The sequence below is a fragment of the Syngnathus acus genome, chromosome 3, assembly GCF_901709675.1.
Source record: "Syngnathus acus chromosome 3, fSynAcu1.2, whole genome shotgun sequence".
NCBI lineage: Eukaryota > Metazoa > Chordata > Actinopteri > Syngnathiformes > Syngnathidae > Syngnathus > Syngnathus acus.
Window position 1 is genome coordinate 5890283 of NC_051089.1, and position 22273 is coordinate 5912555.

Sequence of the window (22273 nt, forward strand, 5' to 3'; positions counted from 1 at the left end):
TAAGTTCCCGCAGCTGTCACAGCAAGTGTCAGTGAAAGTTTATAATTGTACTTCCAGCATTAAACTCAGTGACCTATGTATCGTTGTCATGGAGACAACTTGAAGTCCCGGCGTGGATGTGATGATGACCTAACCAAAATTCATTTTCAATTCGGGCACCTTTGAAGCTCTATTGAGGTGCCTATGCTGAAACAGAAATGAACCTACAAATATAGTACATTCTGTAGCCATACAGCTTGTAGCTTTAGGGACCAAAATGAACTTCCATTATTCCCTTAATGGTGTACTTCACTGTTGAATAAGTTGATTTCTCAGCCAGTTTAATATCATCCAAAGCAGTTTGGTCCCAGGCTTTTATAAGATGCACACACTGGAGGTGTGTGAGAGGATTGCGCAACGTTTGATGCTAAGTCTTTTGCAAGATCCCTCCGAGGGCTGACACCAAGAGACGCTGCAGCGGTGGATGTAAGTGGCCAACGATGCTCAGGAAAAGCCTACCCACACGGCCCACGAACACGGTGAACCGATGGCCCACGAAAACAAAGACGGCCGTCTCGTAGGGTTGAGACGAATGCGAGTTGCCATTGGAAGTTGCGCAATGGTGCGTCTAGTGGTGAAGTGGTCGCGGAATGGTATCCTTATTTATAGAGAGCTCAAACAACTTCAGCCTTTCTGTTCAAGATGCTTGCGTCTGTTATGAGGCTTTTTTGAAGGAAAGGTTTTTTGTCACTCATGAAGTGTTTCTGAAAGTGATCATTTTGGTTGTCGCCAACACAGAATTTCCGATAGAGATCAACTAGAACCATACACGCAAATTCTAGGGGGGGTCAGGATTTTTCACAGGTTTGGCCACATATTAGTTTCCTCATGCTATCAGCAATAAGGTCCATTGACCTGGTATGGTGATGGTTACCTTTCTTAATGAGCAGTCTAGTCAGGCAACGAGGTCGTCCCGTCTCTCTCCCGTTCAAGGACTTTGCTTAAGACCTTGCTGTTCTCGCCTCTGAGCACATTTGTTGGGCCAACGTGACAGGTTGCTTTCATTACTGCCATGCCGACAGTGAATCATGAATGGATCATAATTTTGCTCCATGTGCGCATTTTGTGGAATTGAGAAACAGTGTGGGAACTCGGGGAGTGATTTTGGGACAGAGATGAATCAGCGGGAGGAGGCGACGGAGGCGAATTAGAGGGCAAGGGCCACGGCTGAATCCACAAACAAAGAGCTCGTTTTGTCTGTTCTAACGATCACAGGGAAATATGTCAACTTCATTTAACACGTTATGAACACATGAAAGGGAGGAAAGCGGCCCCTCTGTGCCTTTGTTTCTACTGTGCCTCAAAAATTGTACAATTTGACTCACGTTTTTATTAAAGATACATTTTTCTCACGTTTTTAAAATAGTTTCTACAGCCGTATATTTGTGACCAACTTTCATAAAAATATCCTGTGGATCAAGAATGCAGAAAAGTTTTATAAATCCTATTTCTTGTTTTTGTGAAATTACCGGTTTAAGAGGCCAACTCCACACAGTCCATTTAATGCTGTTCCAATGGCGAGTCCGGATTTTGTGATCATGCTAATGGAGGCGGCGCTCAATTGGGACTTGAACATGTAAAGCCTGCATCTTCTACTTGTGGGAGCAGAACCAAAAACTGGCCTATAAAGATAACAAATCAGCCCCCACTGCAATTTGGTGACGATCAGCTGTAGTCAAATGGATGTCTGGACACTACACAAGAGTTGTATTTGGCAAGGAGAGTAGAAAGGCTAACAAAATAACTACGAGTAGAACAGAATGCTTAGTAAAGGTCAAATATAATTGATCTCAATGGGAAACTGTCATGGATTGCGGTTGACCTTCAATGTATGAGCATGGAGTCCATCGAATGTGGTTGTTATTAGAAGCAAGACTCATTTCATCAACTAAGTGAAACTGCAGCACAGCAACAGTTGTATCTTCCTGTCATGTTTCCAAAGAAATATAATTTCCCCCGTAGTGTTAATAGTCCTTTAATCCACCCTTTCAGCGTGAAAGTTCACATCTCATTAAACAGCTCAGGAGTCATCATCTTTTTTTTTTTTCTTCTTCTAAGGGTTGATTAAGCTAACGGGATTCTTTTCTATAGTGTTCAGCATAACTTGCGCACATAAATTAAGAAGACCGTTGGTCACTGAGTGATGTCCTGATTGAACGGGTACTTTATATTTCTCCTGTGTCAGCAATCTGTTACTGTCCTCTCATTCAAGTAGTTATCATGCAGACTCCCCGAGCGATTGGTTCGGTCGCAGCAAAAATGAGTTTAAAACATTTGGTGGGTTTTGTGTTGTATGGTGAATGGTTAAACTTCATCACCATCTTAGGCATACAAACAAGGATCAAAACTCGAATGGTTGACCATTTAGTCTTGCCCATCTCCAGGCTAATCTAAAACTGCAGCTTCAAACCAAAATTGTGGACTTCTTGTGTCTTTTCAGGTCTGAGTTGATGGATTTTTTTTTGTGTGCGTCTACTTGTGAGACACAAGTTTTCCTAATGCATGTTGCCGAATGAAATTGTCACCAGGGCTTGAATTTAAAACCCCTCCCAGGTATGTCTTTGATTGACTCTTGTAAATTGCCAAAATGACCCTAAAATGTGAGCTTCAATGTTTTTTTATTTTTGGGCATTTTAGGATTCTTGTTTTTTCATGTAAGACTTCCAAATTTTATCCTGCTAAGTTAACACAAATACATTTTTACCAGGATAGGAACAAGATATTGGCTCTGGGAGCTTTGCACGCTCTTGAGAACTTTTAATGGGTTGACTCATGTTCGGCTTGTTAGACAGCCTATTTAATCTTTTTCTTGAGACTAGAAAAAAATACTTTCTGTGTATAGAAAAAACTCATTGTTAAACTTTTAATGGGTTGACTCATGTTCGGCTTGTTAGACAGCCTATCTCATCTTTGTCTTGAAACTAAAAAAAAAAGACTTTCTGTGTATCGAAAAAATTCATTGTTAAAGGCAGACTTTCCATGGTGCTGAACATGATTAGATGCTCTCAGTCCTGCCGAAGACAAAGAGTTGACAAATTCATTCAAGTATGGGAGATGCACTGTATCATGTGTCTTGTGTCATTTACTGATGCTCAAACTGTGACATTCGCCCACACAGACGGTAATCAGAACCAACTTGGGATTTTTTTTTTGCCCACCTTCTCTCCCCAACTGAGAATCATAAATAAAAATGCAATCAAGCATGAAGAGTTGTTATCAAGCCAGGACAGCCATCCTGCTGTCAACAACATGCTGAGAATCCATTTTAGCGGCTGATGAATCTCCCGTCCCCGGTAGGGTTTGACATGAGCGGCGTCACACGCAAGGCCAGAGCGACGTGGCCGACGCGCCGACAGCCGAGTGTATCCGTAGGTCGGCTTATTACGCGTTTGACTCGCGACCCCTGCTCGCTGTCCACACGGAATAGACAGATACTACTCGGCACAAATTTATTACGGACTCGCTTTGTCGCTGTTATTCTAAGGCCATATAAATCACCATGGTGTGTTTTACACCCCATGCTAGCCATGGTCATTCTCATTAAATTTACACGTGGAAGAGTTGCATTTAAAAAAAAATCACAATAAAATACAGCATTACAAAAAATACTAAGTCAACTCCACCAAAAGATCATAAAAGTCTGACATTTTAGTCTGATGTGGCTGCTTCAGGGACATTTTTGGTCATTTTCAGGTGTCCTTCAAAGACATCTTGTTGAACATTTGGGAAATTCAGCCTGCAGAGTCAGGTTCCAGGTGGCAACATGACATCTGGTAGGCAATTAAACATAAATGGTCCCACAAAAAAAGTCTTAAGAACCCGTACCTGAATAACCACAGCAGGCTTATTTCAATTGGAAACGGTTGTTTTAGGGTTGTTAGACATTACCATGGTTTAATCTATTCAGATTTCTACACAGTATAAATTGTTATGCCCATGTTAGTCACCGATGAAGGAATGGATTACTTCTGTGCAGGCAGCATGACTTCAGCTCCCATTTCAATGACAGTGTGAATGGTTGAAAAGCCGATTCCAACCATGGTGTTATGAGTGGCTGTTCGGAGTGCTGTAATTCTTTATCTTTTATGTGTTTTGACAGCAGAAGGTCAAACACCCTTCATTAAGATACTTGGAATCTCTTTGACTTAATGAGGAAAATGCATACCATGTCACCTTTGTAATTTGCCTTCATACAAGTTGTAATGAAGCCTCTCCACATCACAGTTAATATGCGCCCTCCCCACTGTGCTTTCAAAGTACCACAGTCTACCTCTGCTGCGGAAGGATTACACTGTTGTATATCATCGATCAAAACATAAATAAAATAAAACAAAACTGTTATTGTTCCCTATGGTCCAAAAGGTCAGACCTTGTCAAGATTGGCGGCTTGTTCTTATAAAGTTTGGAGGGAAAATTACCATATGGGATTCCTGCGGCTTAAGTGACTCGGTGCAATGTGAAGCACGGTAGTGGGAGGAGGGGGTTGGTGCTGTGGAGTGACTGAGTCAACCATTTATTCCTCACGCTGCACCAAGCAGAGTATACAGGGAGCAAAGTCCACTTTCTTGCTTAAATATCATAGAGGATGGAGAAACAGGTTGTTGTTTTTTATGTGAGGGTATTATGCAGGTCTGACAATGTGGAGTTATTGCATTGTATTTGTGGTATGCAAAAAAGATATCACATTGGAAATGTTTTTTTTTTTTTTTTAAACAAAAGGTCTCTGACCGTTTTGGAGTCGAAATACACAAATGAAAAATAATTACTGCTCATAGCAATCTGAATTGACTGTTCTGTCTCATGCAAAGAAGCCACTGCTCACTTCTCCACTACAGTGCCAATATCATTGGTTTGTTCAATTAGTCCATTTATTTTACTTATTTGAAATTAATCTCATTTATTTGCTGTTAAAATGTATTTATTCTCCATGATTGGCTGGAAAGCAGTTCAGGGTGTCCACAGGCAGATGAAAGTACATTCATTCTTTCAACGAATGCCATGATTTGTATCTAGGTTCTACTTTTATCACGTAGCTAAGTAAAATATTATGCCTGTACATTAAAATTCATGGAACTCAATTTATTGTCCTCAAAAAAGGTAGCGTCAGATGTGCTCCATTACTCCTGAGACTTAAATAAGAGTATATTGGACAGTGGTGCCTGAGGAACAGGCCGTGACACATTAATTCTAAATTGGGCATGTTTGCGTGTGTGTGTGTTTACTAAAGCGCGTGTGGCTGTATTGTTTTGTGTAAGCGAGGGGGCATCAGCTGTGATTTGTCACTGCATTTTGATTTCGTCCCTTGAGAGTCCATTTTAAATGAGGGTATGTATTATTTAAAGGTGCCTTTGGCTGGTTTCCATTTGGACGTGCTTGTGTGGTGCATATTTGGATTCATTTTATTTCTTGAATATCTCAATTGCTTTACCTGGATGTATTAAAGTTCAATAATTAATTGTTTTTCCATGTGGGTTCTTATTTGAAGGCACGGCTGGCCTCATTTCAATGACGTGATGGTCATACTTAGTAGAACCGAGGTCTTCTTTCAAGTGCTTCTCTTAAGAGTTTGAGTGAGGTCATACTTCACGAATGCCTCCCCGCCGCTGTGATCCGACTCACATGGCAGCTAAGAGACACGTCTCTTTTTTTTATGATTTTGTCTCCCATGGTCTCACAGTTCTTTATCTCGGATGGGGTTATTTAAGAGATAGCAGAAAGAAGAAAAATGCTTAACTCGTTTCATGGAAACGTTTCAATGCCGTGACGCTGCATATCCGAGTGTTAACGTGATCTAATTTGTGTAATTGATTTATATCTGTGTCTCATATTGCAGTGGTTTTCTTTCAAAGTTGTATAAAATGAGTTCAACTCATCCATCAGACACTCATTTCCTTTTGCGCTTGTTCTCGTTAGCGTCATGGTTGAACTGAAGCTTATCATAGCCGACTTAGCAGAGAGAGTTATTTATTCACATTTATGGACATTTTAGATTCTTAAATAAACTTAACATTCATGTTTTTGAAAGACCTGGAGAAAAGTTATGGATTCAACATAGGAACATTTTGAACCGTGAACCAGAACTGAAGCAGACGTGCTAAGCTAACTATGCTACAGTGTTGCCCATCACAGTCTATTGATGACAAAATATAATTCTGGGATGATCAGCAACTAAATGTATCTCATGGCTCACAGTTTAAACCTCTCAAAGAAGGAAAACTCAAAAAACTGCAATTAACACACCATGAGATACAGACCTCATATTTTGAGCAAAGGTTCTCAAAACACCCGCCTCGGTTCAAGTAAAAAATATATGTTTCTACCCCTATGGTTTTCCATAGGAGGCTTTTGTATGTTGTTATGGAGTCGTGTTTACAGCACGGCACGCTTCTCTCAGTCGTCTTCTTATAGGAGCTGACATTTCCCACCCGCTAGCACTCTTCTTCAGTATGTATTGTAAGTGCTGTATTTACATTTATCACCCGCACTCACCTGCCTTCAATTGCTTTGTCGCGCTTGTATGTGGAGTGATTGGAATTGATCATTTTGTTGAGGCATTTGAATCAAGTGATATAAGTGGGTGCAACGAGGCAGCTCAAACCTTTTATCAAAAAATTTCAAATTGGCCCAAAATGTCAGGCTTAGCTTTACCGCATTATACACAATTTTTATTTTAACTGTGCCGCCGGGTCTTACCTAAAAACATGATTTCATAGTTCTCTCTCTCTTTGCGGAACGGTACCTATACTTTGAAAAATGTCAGTGAATATCTTCGTGAGTACCATTCTGAATCCCTTAGCTGACTCTTCAAGTACATCCAAATCTAAAAAAATAGATAGGAAACCTCTGCAGTTTTCCCCTACACATCAAATCATGTCCAAGGATATCATAAGAATGAGCTCATTGAAATAAAGTAACTTCTCGATTCTCTCAAGAATTCACCGAGCAGACAATTCAATTGGTGCCAGAACCATAGCCTGACATTCACATATACACATTTAGCTGCAAAAGAATTACTTTTTTCCAGCGGAATAAGACACATAAATGAGCATTGACAGGACCTGATATAAAGTAATGACTTGGGAATGAGTTATTTGTACAGAAGGAGCTCAGCTGGAGGTGGTCACGCGCATGCAGATGAGCGTGAATAATGGTGGAAACGTTGATACGTCACCGCTACGTGTTCCCCCGGTGTCACGCCGCAGTCTCATTTATCATTCCGGCGTGAGATGCACGGAGGCATTATTAAGTCCGTGCGTGTCACCTCGGTGAGCAGGGACAGGGAGGAGAGAACTGCCTTAGACCTTTTGAAATCTCTGCCCGTATGTTTTTGCTTATCTTTGCGCCTGTTGCTTCCACTTTCCTCCTGTAGGCTCTTAACACCTTTGGGGCAATTTATTAAAAAATGCCAGATTTGTCCGGCATATTCATTTTGTTTGAATCTGCTCTGAGTTAGTTGGAATCTGACTTTTTGGTTCTTGTCATGGCCATGCGGAGGCCCCATGCTTGTGGGAGGCCCAACATCCAAGAGGGGCCCTGCCTCTCTCTGATTGGCTGACGCCAGGCAGGGATGAATGAGCACTGTACATAGAGCAGGAGGTATGAAGGAGGGCAGAGCTACCCCCCCACCCCCATCCCCCCCGGCACTCTCATTCTTTGGCTTTCCCTCTGTCCACTTCTGTTCTGGTTCCCACACACATACACTCAATGGGGATGCATGAGCCTGCCGCAGTTTGATCGCATCACGGTTTGCCCTTCCGCTCGCCATAAGAAGGCTAATTAATTATTCAGATGATGTAAAGTACAAGCTGGATGCTGTGCTGAACACGTAAAACCAGCCTTGCGTTTCATTAGGGACTCAAGGGTTAACCTGCAGGGCTTTGCTTTTATTTGTGCGGAGGTCTTAAAGTGCCGCCTGGTCATGTGACCCTAAGTCAAGGACCGACCCATGATATTTTCATGCGGATCCATCCGAAGGTGTCGTTTCTTGAACCGTCATTCTTCCAAGGTTCTCGGGGCATTGAATCAATCGCTGCTTTGTTTGTCTCAGACATTTGGCTTCTCTTTTGTGAAGGCTTTATCAGTTCGTGCAACAAGGTTGGGTTACCATTTGGAACAGAAATGAAGAATTCCCAATCCAAATCACCTTCTTAGACTGTAAAAAGAAGCGCAGAGAAATGCTCTTGCTAGTTGTTCATCTTTGACAACTTATTATTGCTAGCGGCTCGCGGAAGTTGTGAACGTTTTTGCGGAGAAGATGAGTCGCTGTGAGAAGCGCATTGAAGTTTCGTCATGGGAGGAAACGCAGCTGGAACGTCTGCGCTTGTGATAGGGCAGCTGTTCACATTGTTGAGTGAATCATAGCCTCACAGCGGCTTCAGGGAAAAAAACATTGAGGCCTTCGTGGAGCGTTGCAAATCCAACGAGATCCGACGCAAGAGCAAAAAATATCTGGTTTAATCGCGGAGAGGTTTTGATTGTTAGTAGTTGGTGCAAAAGCTTCATAATTCTCCATCCATGCATTTTTTTTTGTACTGTTGGTCCTGATCAGGGTTATCTGAAGTCAAACTAACTGGCAGACCAGATGTCTGAGCACCAAGCTCTTAGAAGTGCTAATGGTGGATATTTGATTGAAGTCGTCTTGTTTTCCTTTAAAGCACCTTGGTATGGTTCCACTTTAGAGGATTGCCGAAACCTGAGCTTTGGTCTCGCTGGGGTCACCCAGGGTCACACGGGTTGTGTGTTGACAGTGAGCCTGACCCGGTGAAATGTTCACTTGGCAGCGTCACTCGCAATGAACTCGCCCCGCCGCCCCCATCCTCTCGGTTTCTCTCTGGTCTCTGCTTCTGAAAATCTTTTGAAGAACGTAAGTCATACATTAACAGAAAGGGGCTATTTCAGCACGAGATTATTATTATTATGTAAAAATGTGACTTGCTGAAACTATTCGTCTAGATGCCGGAGCCGCTCTGTACTGGGAACATTTTTCATATTTGATACAAAGAAGTGACATATGTAAATACATTTTATGATAATGCTCGTAACAGTAGGTTGTCCCAGGTCCTTCAATCTTCATTTTTTTTAAATATTCATAAAGCCTTGATTGTCTTCTGGGGCAATTCTGTTTTGTCTTGTTTTGAGCCTTTTTGACTCTATACAGCCACCATACTTATCAGACAATTCAACCCAAGTTGGGACCTAGTTGACATGTTCAACAAATCATTTGTTAGCATAATTATAATATTGCATTTAAGAGCGAAATTAATCAATAAGAATTATCAGGATGTTTTTTTTTTTGCTCTCACCTAGATGCTTCTATTTTACGATATCTTGTTCCTATTTAGTCATGCACAATACCTTTAGAATAATCTATTACGTATTTGTTAGTGGAATTTGTCCTTTTTCAGCAATCTCCCTCTTGTCTTGTGTAAAATGGCAAAATGAGTACTTCAGGGACACCCCCACCATCCCACCCACCTTCCACTGTGCTCTTTAAGAGCGACACTGGCACTTATCGAAAGGGCATACATGCACTTTGATGGCTTCATGAACTAATATACTGCTTGTGTGTGTGCGTGTGAGCATGCATGTGTGTGCTGCATATGTCCACAAAATTAGGTCATTTGAAGTTGTCTGGACTGTGTATGTGTGTATACATGCAGTGTTTGAGTCCCATGTGGTCTCTAGTAGGCCATGTCAATCTCGGTGTGTTATCTTGGTTTTATGCTCTTATGTAACTACACTTTGGTCAAGAAGTATGTGGACAGTTTTTATTCTTTAAAGCTTATATTCAACTTGTTCGATTGATTAATATTCAGAACAATGGAAAAGTCCAACATCCTCAGTGAAGATCTGAATCAAAAAAGTTTAGAATTCCACAATTCGTATAGAGATTATTCATAATTCAACCAAATACTACCAAAATGCGGGGTAAAAACATTTCAATAAATAAAATATATTTTGATAGTCATTTAGTTGACCACAACCCAATAGAGCATACACTTCCGACGAAAAGACCACCAAACAAGCAAAAACGGAAGGCCCATTTTTCGGCACATCTGTTTCATCACGCACTGCTTATCCGACACAAATAGTTCCCGATCCCTTGCCTTTTGCCAAGTTCTCATTGAGCTGGGTAATGGTTGTTTTAATGACTTAATGACACTTAATTACTGCATTTGAAATGCGGATCAGGAGCTTTGGAGCGTATTGGCCTCTGAAATAATCTTTATGTGTGTGCCTTGGTTGCATTTAAATGCACAAAATGTATATGTTGTCTCCATCATGTGCTTGTGTGTGTATGTGTGTGTGTGTTTCGAGAGCATCATGCAGCCTTTCTGTGAATTACCCAGACTCTTCATCAGGAAGTGAAGGCGGGGGGTCAGGCCTCATTTAATCAAGGGGAAAATTCCATCTCCCATTAACGTAATTAATCCAACACCAGAGTAAGAGAGAGAGAGAAAGATTCAGGACATCGATGTGTGTGCGTGTGAAGAATGTGTTCACAAGAGTAAAGTCGGAGACTTCTAGAATGCGCTATAAGAGGGATGCATAGAATCGTAGTATAACAAAGAAAAACTGTCCGTCACTACTATAACAAGAACTTGACGCAATAGATTATGCAAAAACAATATCTTTCTGTTCAAAGATAAATGAGGAACAGGAGGCAGACATGTCACAATTTCTCATAAAGATTCATTCCCCCCTCTCAGAATAGGCCATAAAATAAAACAGAGCATCCATCCCAGAGAAGATAGAGCAGCCGATTCATTTATGAGGATCAATAAATTTGCAATTTTTAGGAAATGTGATGCAAGTGCTTCTTCAAAGTTGAGATAATTCAACAGATGTTGGTGCATAATGGATGAAGATGCAGTAATGGTGGAAAATGCAGCAGTGGATAAACCCAATGACCTGGCTGCCTTCCAAGCACAAGATAGCAGCTTTAAGCATCACCGTGTGTGTATTTAAGTGGTCTTTGAAAGCAATTCCAGCGCAGTCCATTTTGCCTGTTCTAGCCTTGCTCCTTATGAAAACCGATCACGTGTTGGCCGCCCGTCACAGATATTGAGTCTTCGGCTCCTTTTTATCTCTCACTTCAGTCATTAGGACCTTTTATCCGAAGATTTCATCCCACAACACCCGCCCCGTTGCTTTCTCTGAGATTGTTGTGTTTTCGACAGAACTACATTAAAAAGCACTTGCAAGAAGCAGGGAAATAAACCAGGTTGAACTGTGAAGGCCAGCTGCAATTCATTTAAAGACAAAGCAGGAAATTATAAAAATGACAAATGTGTTCACATATGGGATAGTAAAAAGGTAGACAAGTGAGCACGGAGGAGCATCTTGACTGGGAGGGAGATGTGCTGATTGCTTGATTTAGTTATTTTGTTTTTATTTTATTATTATTTTTGTATTTTTTATATTTATTATGTTTTTATTGTCTTATTTTTAATTGTTTAATTTTTTTATTCTTTCATTTTTGAATTTAAAAAAAAAAAAGTTTAATCCTGATACCATATTAATAAACAAAAAATATATAATGACACACACGTGTGTGTATTGTTTTTATTTACAGCACACATTTAGTACATTTAGTGTGACCAACAAAGGCAGAAAATAAGATATTTTTTGTCTTTTCTGAAAAGATCAGTCATTTGTCATCAAAGTTAAAGTTGATCTATTTTTCTGCAGTTAAACTTTTTTCAATATGTCTCCTCACAATTATTTAATCCTTAAACTTTATGTGTAATGCAAGGAGAGTCTCCAGCTCCTTGTAGCTCTAAACAGGATAAAAATCTAGAAACTGGATGGATACATGGCTAGAAATAGGAAGCAGGTGTTTATTTGTCTTCAGTGGGTGACACCCTGCACCTAATTGGGAATGGAATCCATTTAGGGACAGTCACTATTTGAGGAAGCACGGTATTACGTACGAGGCATGAAGTGAAACTAAATCGGAGGAATCCGTATCCTGGAACGTTTTGTTCCAGTTCATGTCAGTGCGATCCATAAACAGGATTAAGAAAAGACAATTCCTCTATTCATAAATAATATTCACAAAATCTCATTCCATTGCCACTTGTGTGGCATCATGTGAGTCATCTCCCAACACCTCTGGCTCTAGGACTTGGCCTCTCTAAATTTAATGTTCTGGTGATGACATCCGAATCCTTTCCGAGCGGCGGTGCCCGTTTCATTCCCAAAGCTCCTCTAGCTCCGCCTCCTCGGCTCCCTCACTCTGTCCACGATACACCCCACCTCCGATCTGTGTGTGAGTATGTGTGTGTGTGCTGCCAGCACTATTGGCTCCATCCAAGTTGTTATGAAATAACAAATAGCCCGATAGCCAAAATCGCAATAATCTAATCAGTGAAGGGGAAAATTGTTACGTTTGAGTTGACAGCAAATCAAATCCTCGCTACACAATTGTGCTAAAACACACAAGATGTATTAGTAATCTCGGAAGCATCCGGACCTCTCAGGTGGTCTGGGGTAGGTTTATTATTTGAACTTGAACAAAATGAATCCGAACAGACTTCCACAAAACCATCAGTTCATTTAAACCAGGACTGAAATTGTTTACCGCAGCATTCTCATGAATCTATTCTTTATTGTCTATTTTAATCCCCATTTGCATATTATCTTTTAATTTATCGAGACTGTTGCTTGGTTTTACACATTGTAATCTAATTACTTTCGATGATTTTTATTACAATGTTTGCAATGCTCATCCATCCATTTTCTGTACTGTGTATCCTCACGAGTGTGGCGAGCGTGCTGGATTCTGGTTATCTTTCTGTAAAGCTATTAATATTTTATGTAAAGCACTTTGAATTGTCTTGTGCTGTATAAATAAACGCGCCTTGCCTTGCCTTCATTCGGAGGCCAGATGAGTCACTTCCCCCTTTTCCCAGGTCACCATGGGCCTTTTCTAGAAATTACTGTTCTTTTTTTTCCAATTCACAGATAAGCCTGTTTCGGTGGAGCTGAGCTGCGGAGCCGGACCCAGCCATGTGGTGTTGGAGCCGGGGTCCCCTCTCACACTGGACTGTAATCTGGGGGCCAGCGACACGCCCCTCAACATCACCTGGCTGCACGAGGGCCAGCCCCTCCCTCCAGAGGGTAGCGACTCGCGGCGGTATGTCAGCGACAGCTCCCTTCTCCTGCTGCTTTCCTCCGAGGATGGAGCGTCCCCTCAGGCTCTGGAGGGAGGCTACAGCTGTGTGAGCACCAGTGCACATGGAGCCTTGACCAGCCGGACCGTCAATGTGCTGCTGGCGAGTATGTGGCTGTCTACCGTCTATGCCAGGGGTGTCAAACTCGTTTATTGTCGCGGGTCGCATCGTACTCATAGTTTCCTTCGGAGGGCCATTATGACTGTTAACCCATATACATGTATGAAAGTCTCATATTATATACAGTATAGGCTACACAACAAAACCGCGGGCCAGAGTTTGACACCCCTAGCTATGCAATGTGCATATTAACCAGAAAAGTTTTTTTCTTGAGAAGGCTCGTTGGTGAGAGAGCAGTGACAATTGGGGTGTGTATCTATTTCCCAAGGTACATCGGAATAATGCTTCTGGAAGCACACTCCATATGGCCCAAATTGCTTCTAGACAAAATAAATCAATAATAACTTCCATACAGCACAGAGAATTCTTCATGATCTATGAATCAATTGTTAGAGCTCTCTTTAGCCACAATCGAGGGAAAGTTATGAAAAGAATTGTTAAATCGGCTCATTTGTCATCAAAGATGGATTTATATATTTAGGAATAAAAAAATGTGCCACTAACAGCTTCACACTTAAGGGTACGTAAACATTCCCTATTTTTTCTTTTTTTAACTGTGACAACAAAACCTCTGTCCCACAAGTATTTTTTTTATATAACACTCATCAGTCATGTTTTTAGTAGTGAATTGCTTATGGAGCACACTTATGTGCTAGCTCACTGGTTTGTCACTTTTTTGTCGCAAAATCTTTGGACACAGACTGCTAAAACAATTTTTTTGCGGAGAAGGATTGGGAAGTGTTGTGTGCTTTTAGTATATTAATTTATTGTATTGTATTAATTGTTATTGTATTTATTGTACAGCATTACTGAAAGTAATACAGCATAATTAAGAGCAGGAAGAAGAGGCAGATAAGGTCCCCAACTAGTTTTGTTTGCTCTCGCTGAGCAGAGAATTTATACTTGCGAGTATTGTTGCAAGCTCTGTTTGTGTGTTTCTGCTCTGTGAGTGTTACAGTAGAAGTCGTTATATAATTATTTAGCATGCATGCTAATTCCAACGTACGCTGTACCTCTTTGGAGAACTTTGCAAGTGAGCGAGTGCAAACAGGTGATGGGGAATACTTTAAGAAGTTTGTTTTAATAAGTGTGAATTAAATGTGTTTGAAGCGTGTGAGAGGCTGCCATTAAAAAAGGACTCTCAACAAGCGCATTCTTTCAAACGCAACAGTCAGGAAAGGTTATGAAAGAATGTCCGCAGGTGTTCGTCGCTCGGAGTAGGATCGTCGTCCCTTGGTGGGACGGGAGGACAGACAGTAGCTTTTTAATGGTCCCCACCAAGGAGGGCCTCTTTGTCAGCGGCTCTTAGGAGGTAGTCTTTATTGAGTCATTAGCTTTGTGGAAAACAAGACCGTGTACTTTGCCGATGCCCGCGCTTTTGTCAGCTGTCACATGCCTATTTATAAGGAGCTCTTGTTTGAGGGACAATAAGTCGGGCGGGCAGGCGGGCACAGAGGATAGGGGACGCGGGGGCTCCGTCATGTGAATGGAGGGGAGGCGGATGGTGCCGGCAAGTAGTCATGGTGAAGGGAAAGGTCTCCGAGACCATTACGTGTGACCTTCAATCTGTTTGTGTACATGCGGTGTTTGAATTAAATCAGCTGCGGCAGTTCTACGGGGGGAGATTTGATCAGCGTATTGAGAGGTCGACAGCAAAGTGCTTTAACATTGACATTGAGCGGATGTTCTCCTTTTTGCTAGAAAAAAAACCACCAAAAAAAAAAAACATATCTCACATCGCATCTGCGAAAGGGTATTACTCAAGCCACCTGCCTTGCTGATTTCTCCCAGTGGTGCCATGCGCGGGAATGTGAACGGGAGTGTGGATTTAAACGGAAACGGAAGCGACAACATATGGCCTGCATATTGCTTTCCATAATCGTCAAAAACAGCTTTTGACATTCATTGGCCTAGTTAACCTTGCCCCTTATGGCCTGCCAAAGTGAGTGTAATTATATCTTCATTCCCATCTTAAGCTTGCTGAATATTGGATGCTATTCCATACTGTGAGTTTTTTTTAATGGAAGATGTGATTTAGTGCCTAGCTCGTCTGCATCGCAGTTGTGAAGTTCGGGTTTCAAATCTCTGGCTTTTGCGTGCTCTCCGAGAGTGGAGATTGGCTTATCTGAAAATTCATCCAGTAAACTGATTCCAAAATATGTTGGAAATTTAGACATTGTTGACAACTGGGTAATAAATTCACTTTTCTGGTGCTCTAATTAATAGCACATATGTGCTCCTGTGATGATGAAATGGTTAGCATGTTGTAGTCTACTAGCAAGCTAGCTAATATAATTTGTTAAATCACTCCGCCAAACATTTTATCAAAACTACCTCCCACAAATCAAATGAGGGTTTGGCTCCATTTTTCAAGTTGATACTTGGCACCATCACATCTGTCTGTCCCAGTACTCCCAGTTACTGCTCCACATTTTCATACCAAACCAGCGCAATGTTTGATTGGGTTTCATCGTTTATCACTCACTCAAAAAAAGAGGTCATTGAATGGATGCTTGCACAAGTGGAGGTGGGAGGGGGGGCAAATAGCTGCAATCCGATAGCTAAGGGGCCAAAGAGTGGGGCCACTGGCTGACACTGACACGGAGACAGGGTGAAGTCATACTGCAAATATTACGATGGTGTCAGCCATTAAAAAACATTAGAAAAACATGTAAATGATATGACATGTATGCAAGGGTGCGAGCTCTGATAGGACTCTGGTGGACTTGATAAATTCCAAAACAATGCATTGCGTCTTGGGAAAAGATTTAATAGATGATACTGTGCCCTCTCTCTGGTCAGCTGTTCTTCAACTTAACACACACACTTTGGTGCCGATATAGTTGATGTGTTTACATAATGATGTAATAGATGGAAGCTGAAGTTTAATCATCAGCTTGTCCTGTAAAGTTTGCCAAACAAAAATCAATGCCAGTTCTCTGAAAAGATCTTTTTTTTTTAAAGCTGTGTCCAGTTGTTATGAATAATAGTGTCTCAGTCGGCCAATTGTGAGATGTTAAATGAAAAGGTTATGCGATGAAAATTGTAGCATCTCAAAGAACAAACTCAATTCATCTATAGCTCTCAAATGAAAAAATTAAATTTGAGAAATAATTCAGTCCAGCGTCAAGCTGTTGTAACTTGTAAATAACATTAAAAATACAGTTGTCCTGATCTGATCACATGATTTTCAAATCATCCAAAAAAAATCACAAAATGACAAATTCATCCTGAGCAACAAAAATATTCCCAAATGTAACTTTGGGACAATTTACTGAGAATTTGCGGATTGCCACTAGAATTTAGTTTGACTTCGCTAACATCCATAACTTGACAATCGTCTCTCTCTCTCTCTCTCTCTCTCTCTCTCTCTCTCTCTCTCTCTCTCTCTCTCTCTCTCTCTCTCTCTCTCTCTCTCTCGCTCTCTCTCTCTCTCTCTCTCTCTCTCTCTCTCTCTCTCTCTCGCTCCATTATCAGTTTTAGAAAATGTGCAAAAATGTGCTGTTAGCCAAAGACAAAAAAACATGTAATCGTCTGCGCACTTTGAACGGAGAATTGATGAGTCTGCACAATTAGCAGAGAATTTAGCTTAAAAAAATCCACCAGTACTACAAGTAAAATCAAAACACACCACTTTAGTCCTAATTATCTAATATTATTTTTGTACTTGATACTTGGTAGAACAGACTGAAAAAACATCATTCAATGATTGTCAAAGTGTCATTTTAGTTAGGAATGGATACATTGGAATTTCCCTCCTGTGTTTCCAAAAGGGCCGCGGGCCAAATAGTTTTGTTCCCCCCTTCAAGAAAGCCCACAGGAAGGGGTCAAAGGTAAAATCTCTTTGAATCCACCCCCAGTCATCGTGCTTAGTGCTGCCCCCTAGTGCTCAGCGTCATCTAGCAGGAAACGTTCCCCCCTGCGTGTGAAAGTGCGAAGCTGTGAACACTGGAGCCCTGCCAACAAATTCCGGCTAAAGAGACCAAGTAACCCCGCCACACTAGATTAAATCCCAGCGCTTTGTCCCAATCACAACGTTTAACTTCACTTAGTCTGAACGCGGTGCAGAGAAAACTTTTGAAAGTTGCTATTTGGTAGAAACCAAAGCTGAGAACAAGTGCCTTATTAAAAAGAATGATGTTTCAGAGGCAAAAGTCAATGATCCCTGTGTGCACGATTAACATTCAAGTGCAAATGGCTAATTTTATTAGCAAGGCGAGGAAGATAAACTATGTTAATGTTTGTATGAATAAACAATTCACGAGCAATGTAATTAACAGAGTAATTTATTGTCAAAATAATTCTTAATTTCAGCCCCACTGTATTCATATTCCTCAAATATTCTGATAATTTTTTTTCACATTTTCCATTCTTCTGAGTCTCTATAAATCGAATGATATAAGAAAAACACTCTTTTCGTTTGTTTGTGAATTGAGGTAGAAGGTACAACTGGATGTCGGAAGTGCCTGATCACGTTGCCTTTCGAATTCATCTCCTTCCTATATTGGCGCTGTTGGAAAGGGATTTGAGATAATTGCATCGCGTCAGCTGGCGAACGACCTACATCACGTCGTGTAACCGACATGCTCTCCTTTCGCAGGTCTGTCCTCCTTCCGTCAGGAACCTTCACTTCAGACGGTGCCTGCTGGGGGGGCTGCTCGCTTTGAGTGCCAGATCGATGGGGTGCCCACACCTGTAATTACTTGGGAAAAGGACAAAGTCACTGTCCCCCAGGACCCAAGGTGACTCAGCTTCAATTGCTATCATGCCTCATATTATCTTTCTTCGACTGTTTTTTTTCCCTCTCTCAGGGTTCCAGCATTGCTGCAAGTCTAAAATATATGTGTGTGTGTATCCATTTATCGCGTCACCTTTATATTATATTATACGCATCTGCCCACACACAAATACAAAAATGTCTTTTGATGGCATTTTGTGCAAACACAAATGACGTAAAACTCCAATCATTGTTCCCCATCTAAATGAGGCGGTAGCAATATTAGTCGTTTTTCGCAAAAGATAAATCATTGAGGACTGATATTGGCCCCCTATACTGTAAGTGCGCCGCCGATTGTGTTGAAATATCTGTTGCTTTAAGAGTTATAAAGCAACGACACCGATGGTATTCACTCGCTTGTCTGTGTTTGTGGGATTTGCTGCAGATTTCTGCCTCAGAAGCTCAATTGATTCATCAATAAAGTAGCAATGTCTAGACTGCAAATGATCCACTTTTATACGGATGTGCCCGTGAATGTCATCCCCTGGACTGTTCGCAGTCAGACAATTCCCGAGTGATGCATGTTGGTCATTTGGCTAAAACTCCATTAATGTCAAGTGTTTCATTTTTTTGTTCTTGTTAATTAATGACAAAATTGTAATGCATCACATTTTCTATTAAATGTCTTCAAGAGGGGTCTGATGGAATTTATGACTTGAATGCACGGTAAAATAAAGTCAATTCTATGCTTGTGCTATGACCTTGGTTATCAAGATAATTCAGCTAAGTGGTTTTTACTCTTTGATGAATACAACGAGCGTAATACAATGCACCAAATATGATGGGCTTATTTTCCTTTACTAACATTTTTCTCTTTTTTAAATTGTATTTCAAGGTGACAAATGCTGCTAAGAAACTTTTAGACACGAACGCCATAATTCTATTAGATGACGTGATATGTCCTCTTTTCCTGTCAATCAAAGGTTATTTACTTAAGGTTTAAGATTTTATGGGATGTCACAGAGCCACACAGAACATGTAAAGTAATACACGAATGAATGTAAATGTCTGTATATGAGAAGAAACAGTTTGAAACTTTTACGGTTTTCCCTATTTGTAGCTAATATTACCGAATTTTCCGCACTATAAGGCGCACCTAAACACCTCCAATTTTCTCAAAAGCCGACAGTGCGCCTTATAATCAGGTGCACCTTATATATGGACCAATATTGAGCCACTACAGCAGGCGTGTCCAAAGTCCGGCCCGCAAGCCAAATGTATATATCTTATATATGGGCAAAGTTTTAAAATGGGCCATTCATTGATATCATTGATTATAATCCGGTGCGCCTTATACTGCGGAAAATACGGTAATCGAAATGTGTTTTTTGGCATACTCTTACTGTTTGAATAGTAGTATCATATTTTTGATTTAAGAGATGGGAGTGCATTGAATTGAACCTTATCGAATTGTTCGTGTTCAAAATATTTTGAAATATGTATTGAATCGTTTAATATTGGGGCGAGATATCTTAGAAGGAGAAGGCACATTTCATTTGTCAAAGGTTTCTCAGATAAATGAAAGTTTAGAGTCCCAACCACATGTTCAAATAAGTTTAAAGGCAATCTTACTTGATACAGAGACGGCGTCTTGATGTTGTTTGTTGCCGTGTTGTTTATGTTTTGGGCAGCTATGCAACTTATTTGCTAGCAGCCGGTCTGTCTCGGCCATTTGTTGGTGGTTTTCAGCATTTTTGGCGCCCGACTCGGCACTAATGGCTGCCGTAGCCCCGCGTGACCTGCAAGCAGCTTGACACTTATGAGGGCTCGAGGGTGAGATGAAGCTCTGCCACCTCAGCCGTTGCTAATGGCCTGTCACTAAGAGCTGGCTTTTTGTCTTCCATCACTGCTGCTATGATGCGCCACCTTTTGTTTTTTTGTTTTGTTTTTTTACTCTTTGTTGGCTTGTTTTATCCACTGTCCTATTTTACCTTCTTTTTGTTTCTGTAATGTCCATCCTTTGGTTCTCTGGTTTTAACGAATATTTCCTGATACCAGTCACATCCTCATGATTTTTGGAGTGGAACTATTGGGTGAAACTCCTCTTCCTTTTTTTGCATTGTCCGCCAGCTGATAACCGATTGACTTGAATTCGAAAAGCAGCATGCTGAGAATTGTTTCTTAAAACCACTTGCTACTTTCCTGTACGCCACAGGTTTGGCGCCATCTTGTGGCATCTTAGAGCATTAACCAAAGTGCAGTTAAGTTTTACTAAATGCAGTGAATAGATTCGACTGCGTAAAAATTTCTAAATGGTGAACTGGAAATTGGCCAGTGTTCACTGATTCGATGTATACCTGACCTGAAAACAAAATAAAACGAGTAATACTAGAAAAGTATAAATTGTTATTCTTATGTTCGCAGAGCGATGTCCTTGCACAGCCTCTGTGAAATTAAAACGTGTTTTTAAAATCTGAATCATCAATTAATCGACCAAATAATAAGAGATTAATCGATTCTCAAAAAGTTTAAATTCAAATGTTTTTTAAGAAGTTCAATTTGTGTGATGAACAATTCAATTCCCCGACAATCAACATGGGTTCACAGTAGGAAATTTTTGTTTGTTTTTAATTTCACTTGTTAATAAGATTGTTTAAAATTGTGTGACAAATGAACCCATGTCCCCAAATATATGCCCGGGCCCTAGCTTTTATTTTCAGCAAAATGGTAATCATGATAGGTTCATACTGGACACCATGCGGAATTGCAGCTCATCTTTCAATTTAATGTCTTCATAGAGCAGACCTCGACTGAGTCCAGTCATAACCCTCACGTTGTGACTGCACACAGCAGTCTCTTTCTTTAACAAAGACTATCGACACCCTGATAGGACACAGCCGGAATCCCGCCGACTCGACACGGCCGTGTCGACTCCCCGTGTGTTGTTTGCTTCTGACTCTCGTCTTTCTTTTTCTCATCTTCCCCCTGTGTGAAGCAGGTTCATTTCCCTTCCTAATGGTGTGCTCCAGATTCTGGAGGTTACCAGGGAGGATGAGGGCGCCTACCGCTGCGTTGCATCCAACTCTGCCGGGAGGGCCGTCAGTCACGCGTCCCGGCTCACTGTCAGCACAGGTCGGTTCGCTGCCGAGCTTTGTGTTATAGTTGTTGTTCAAGTTTCCCCCGACAGTACCTGAGAACATTTTTAATAGTGGAGGATAACCGATATGGAGAGCCTCATCAAAATTACGATTTTGGCTGAAAGAACAATAACAATAAAGTGATTTCAAGAGAGCCTTTGCACTACTGTGTCCTTTTCTCCAGGCTCCGCAGAAGCCCTGAACAGAGTTACGATCGTGGCTCCGCCTCAGAACGCAACGGTGGTGCTCGGCCGTCCAGCCGTGATGGAGTGCATGGCGCAGGGCCAACCCAAGCCGCTGGTGTCCTGGAGCAGACTAGGTAAACCACCCCCATGCCTTGACACAATTATCGGCCTTCATCCCCTCTGCTGTCGATTACTCACTCATTGTCTTCCCAGAAATGTGTGCGTTCTAAACTCTAAGTTTCACAAATAATGAACGACATCTCAATTGTTCCATTGTTCTATTGTGCGGTGCTTTCCATAGGTGATTTGTCATTTCAAGTTCAAGCGCACAACACACTCCATTTTTACCATTGTCGTTTTGTTCTATGTATTTTATTAGCTGTATGCTAGTATTCTAACCCAACAAACCAACAGATCACCGGATGGTGGCTTCTTATTACTAAAAGTGTTTATTTGCTTTGATCAGACGGGAAGCCCATTTCCACAGACGTGATTGTCCTCGCGACTAACTTGGTGATCAGAGACACGAGGAGCCACCATGGGGGAATCTACGTGTGCAGGGCCAACAAGCCTCGCACCAGGGAGTTTGTTACCGCTGCTGCTGTACTGCATGTGCCTGGTAAGTGACAAATGCCTCTTGGGGTTTTGATAGCATCAGTCAGCAAATGATTGAACAATGTTGAGCTGTAATTGTGTTCCACAAGTGACAGGTCTGGGAGACATGGTACCATAACAATTTGAACAGCAATACTGACCAAAACATAATATATTTTTTGATCAGCTGGTAGACAAGTACAATGAAGTAGATGTCAAATTAAGTTCCAAGAAAATTCAACTAAATGGGAGCCAAACCAGCTGCATTTTTGCATGAAGAATATAAGCTGTGCCAACAGAAAATAT

General features: G+C 41.2%; 1 protein-coding gene across 2 annotated transcripts in view; it reads left to right on the top strand.

Annotated features, from left to right (window-relative positions):
• igdcc4 (immunoglobulin superfamily, DCC subclass, member 4) overlaps nucleotides 1-22273 on the top strand; it is a 36558-nt gene that overhangs the window by 2554 nt on the left and 11731 nt on the right. Inside the window, exons 2-6 of one of the 2 annotated variants that reach the window (XM_037247915.1) lie at nucleotides 13006-13320; nucleotides 17935-18076; nucleotides 21047-21183; nucleotides 21373-21507; nucleotides 21840-21992. In XM_037247915.1, the coding sequence (XP_037103810.1) occupies nucleotides 13006-13320; nucleotides 17935-18076; nucleotides 21047-21183; nucleotides 21373-21507; nucleotides 21840-21992 (882 nt within the window). The remainder of the gene's footprint in view (nucleotides 1-13005; nucleotides 13321-17934; nucleotides 18077-21046; nucleotides 21184-21372; nucleotides 21508-21839; nucleotides 21993-22273) is intronic. The other variant, XM_037247916.1, reaches the window with a different exon arrangement.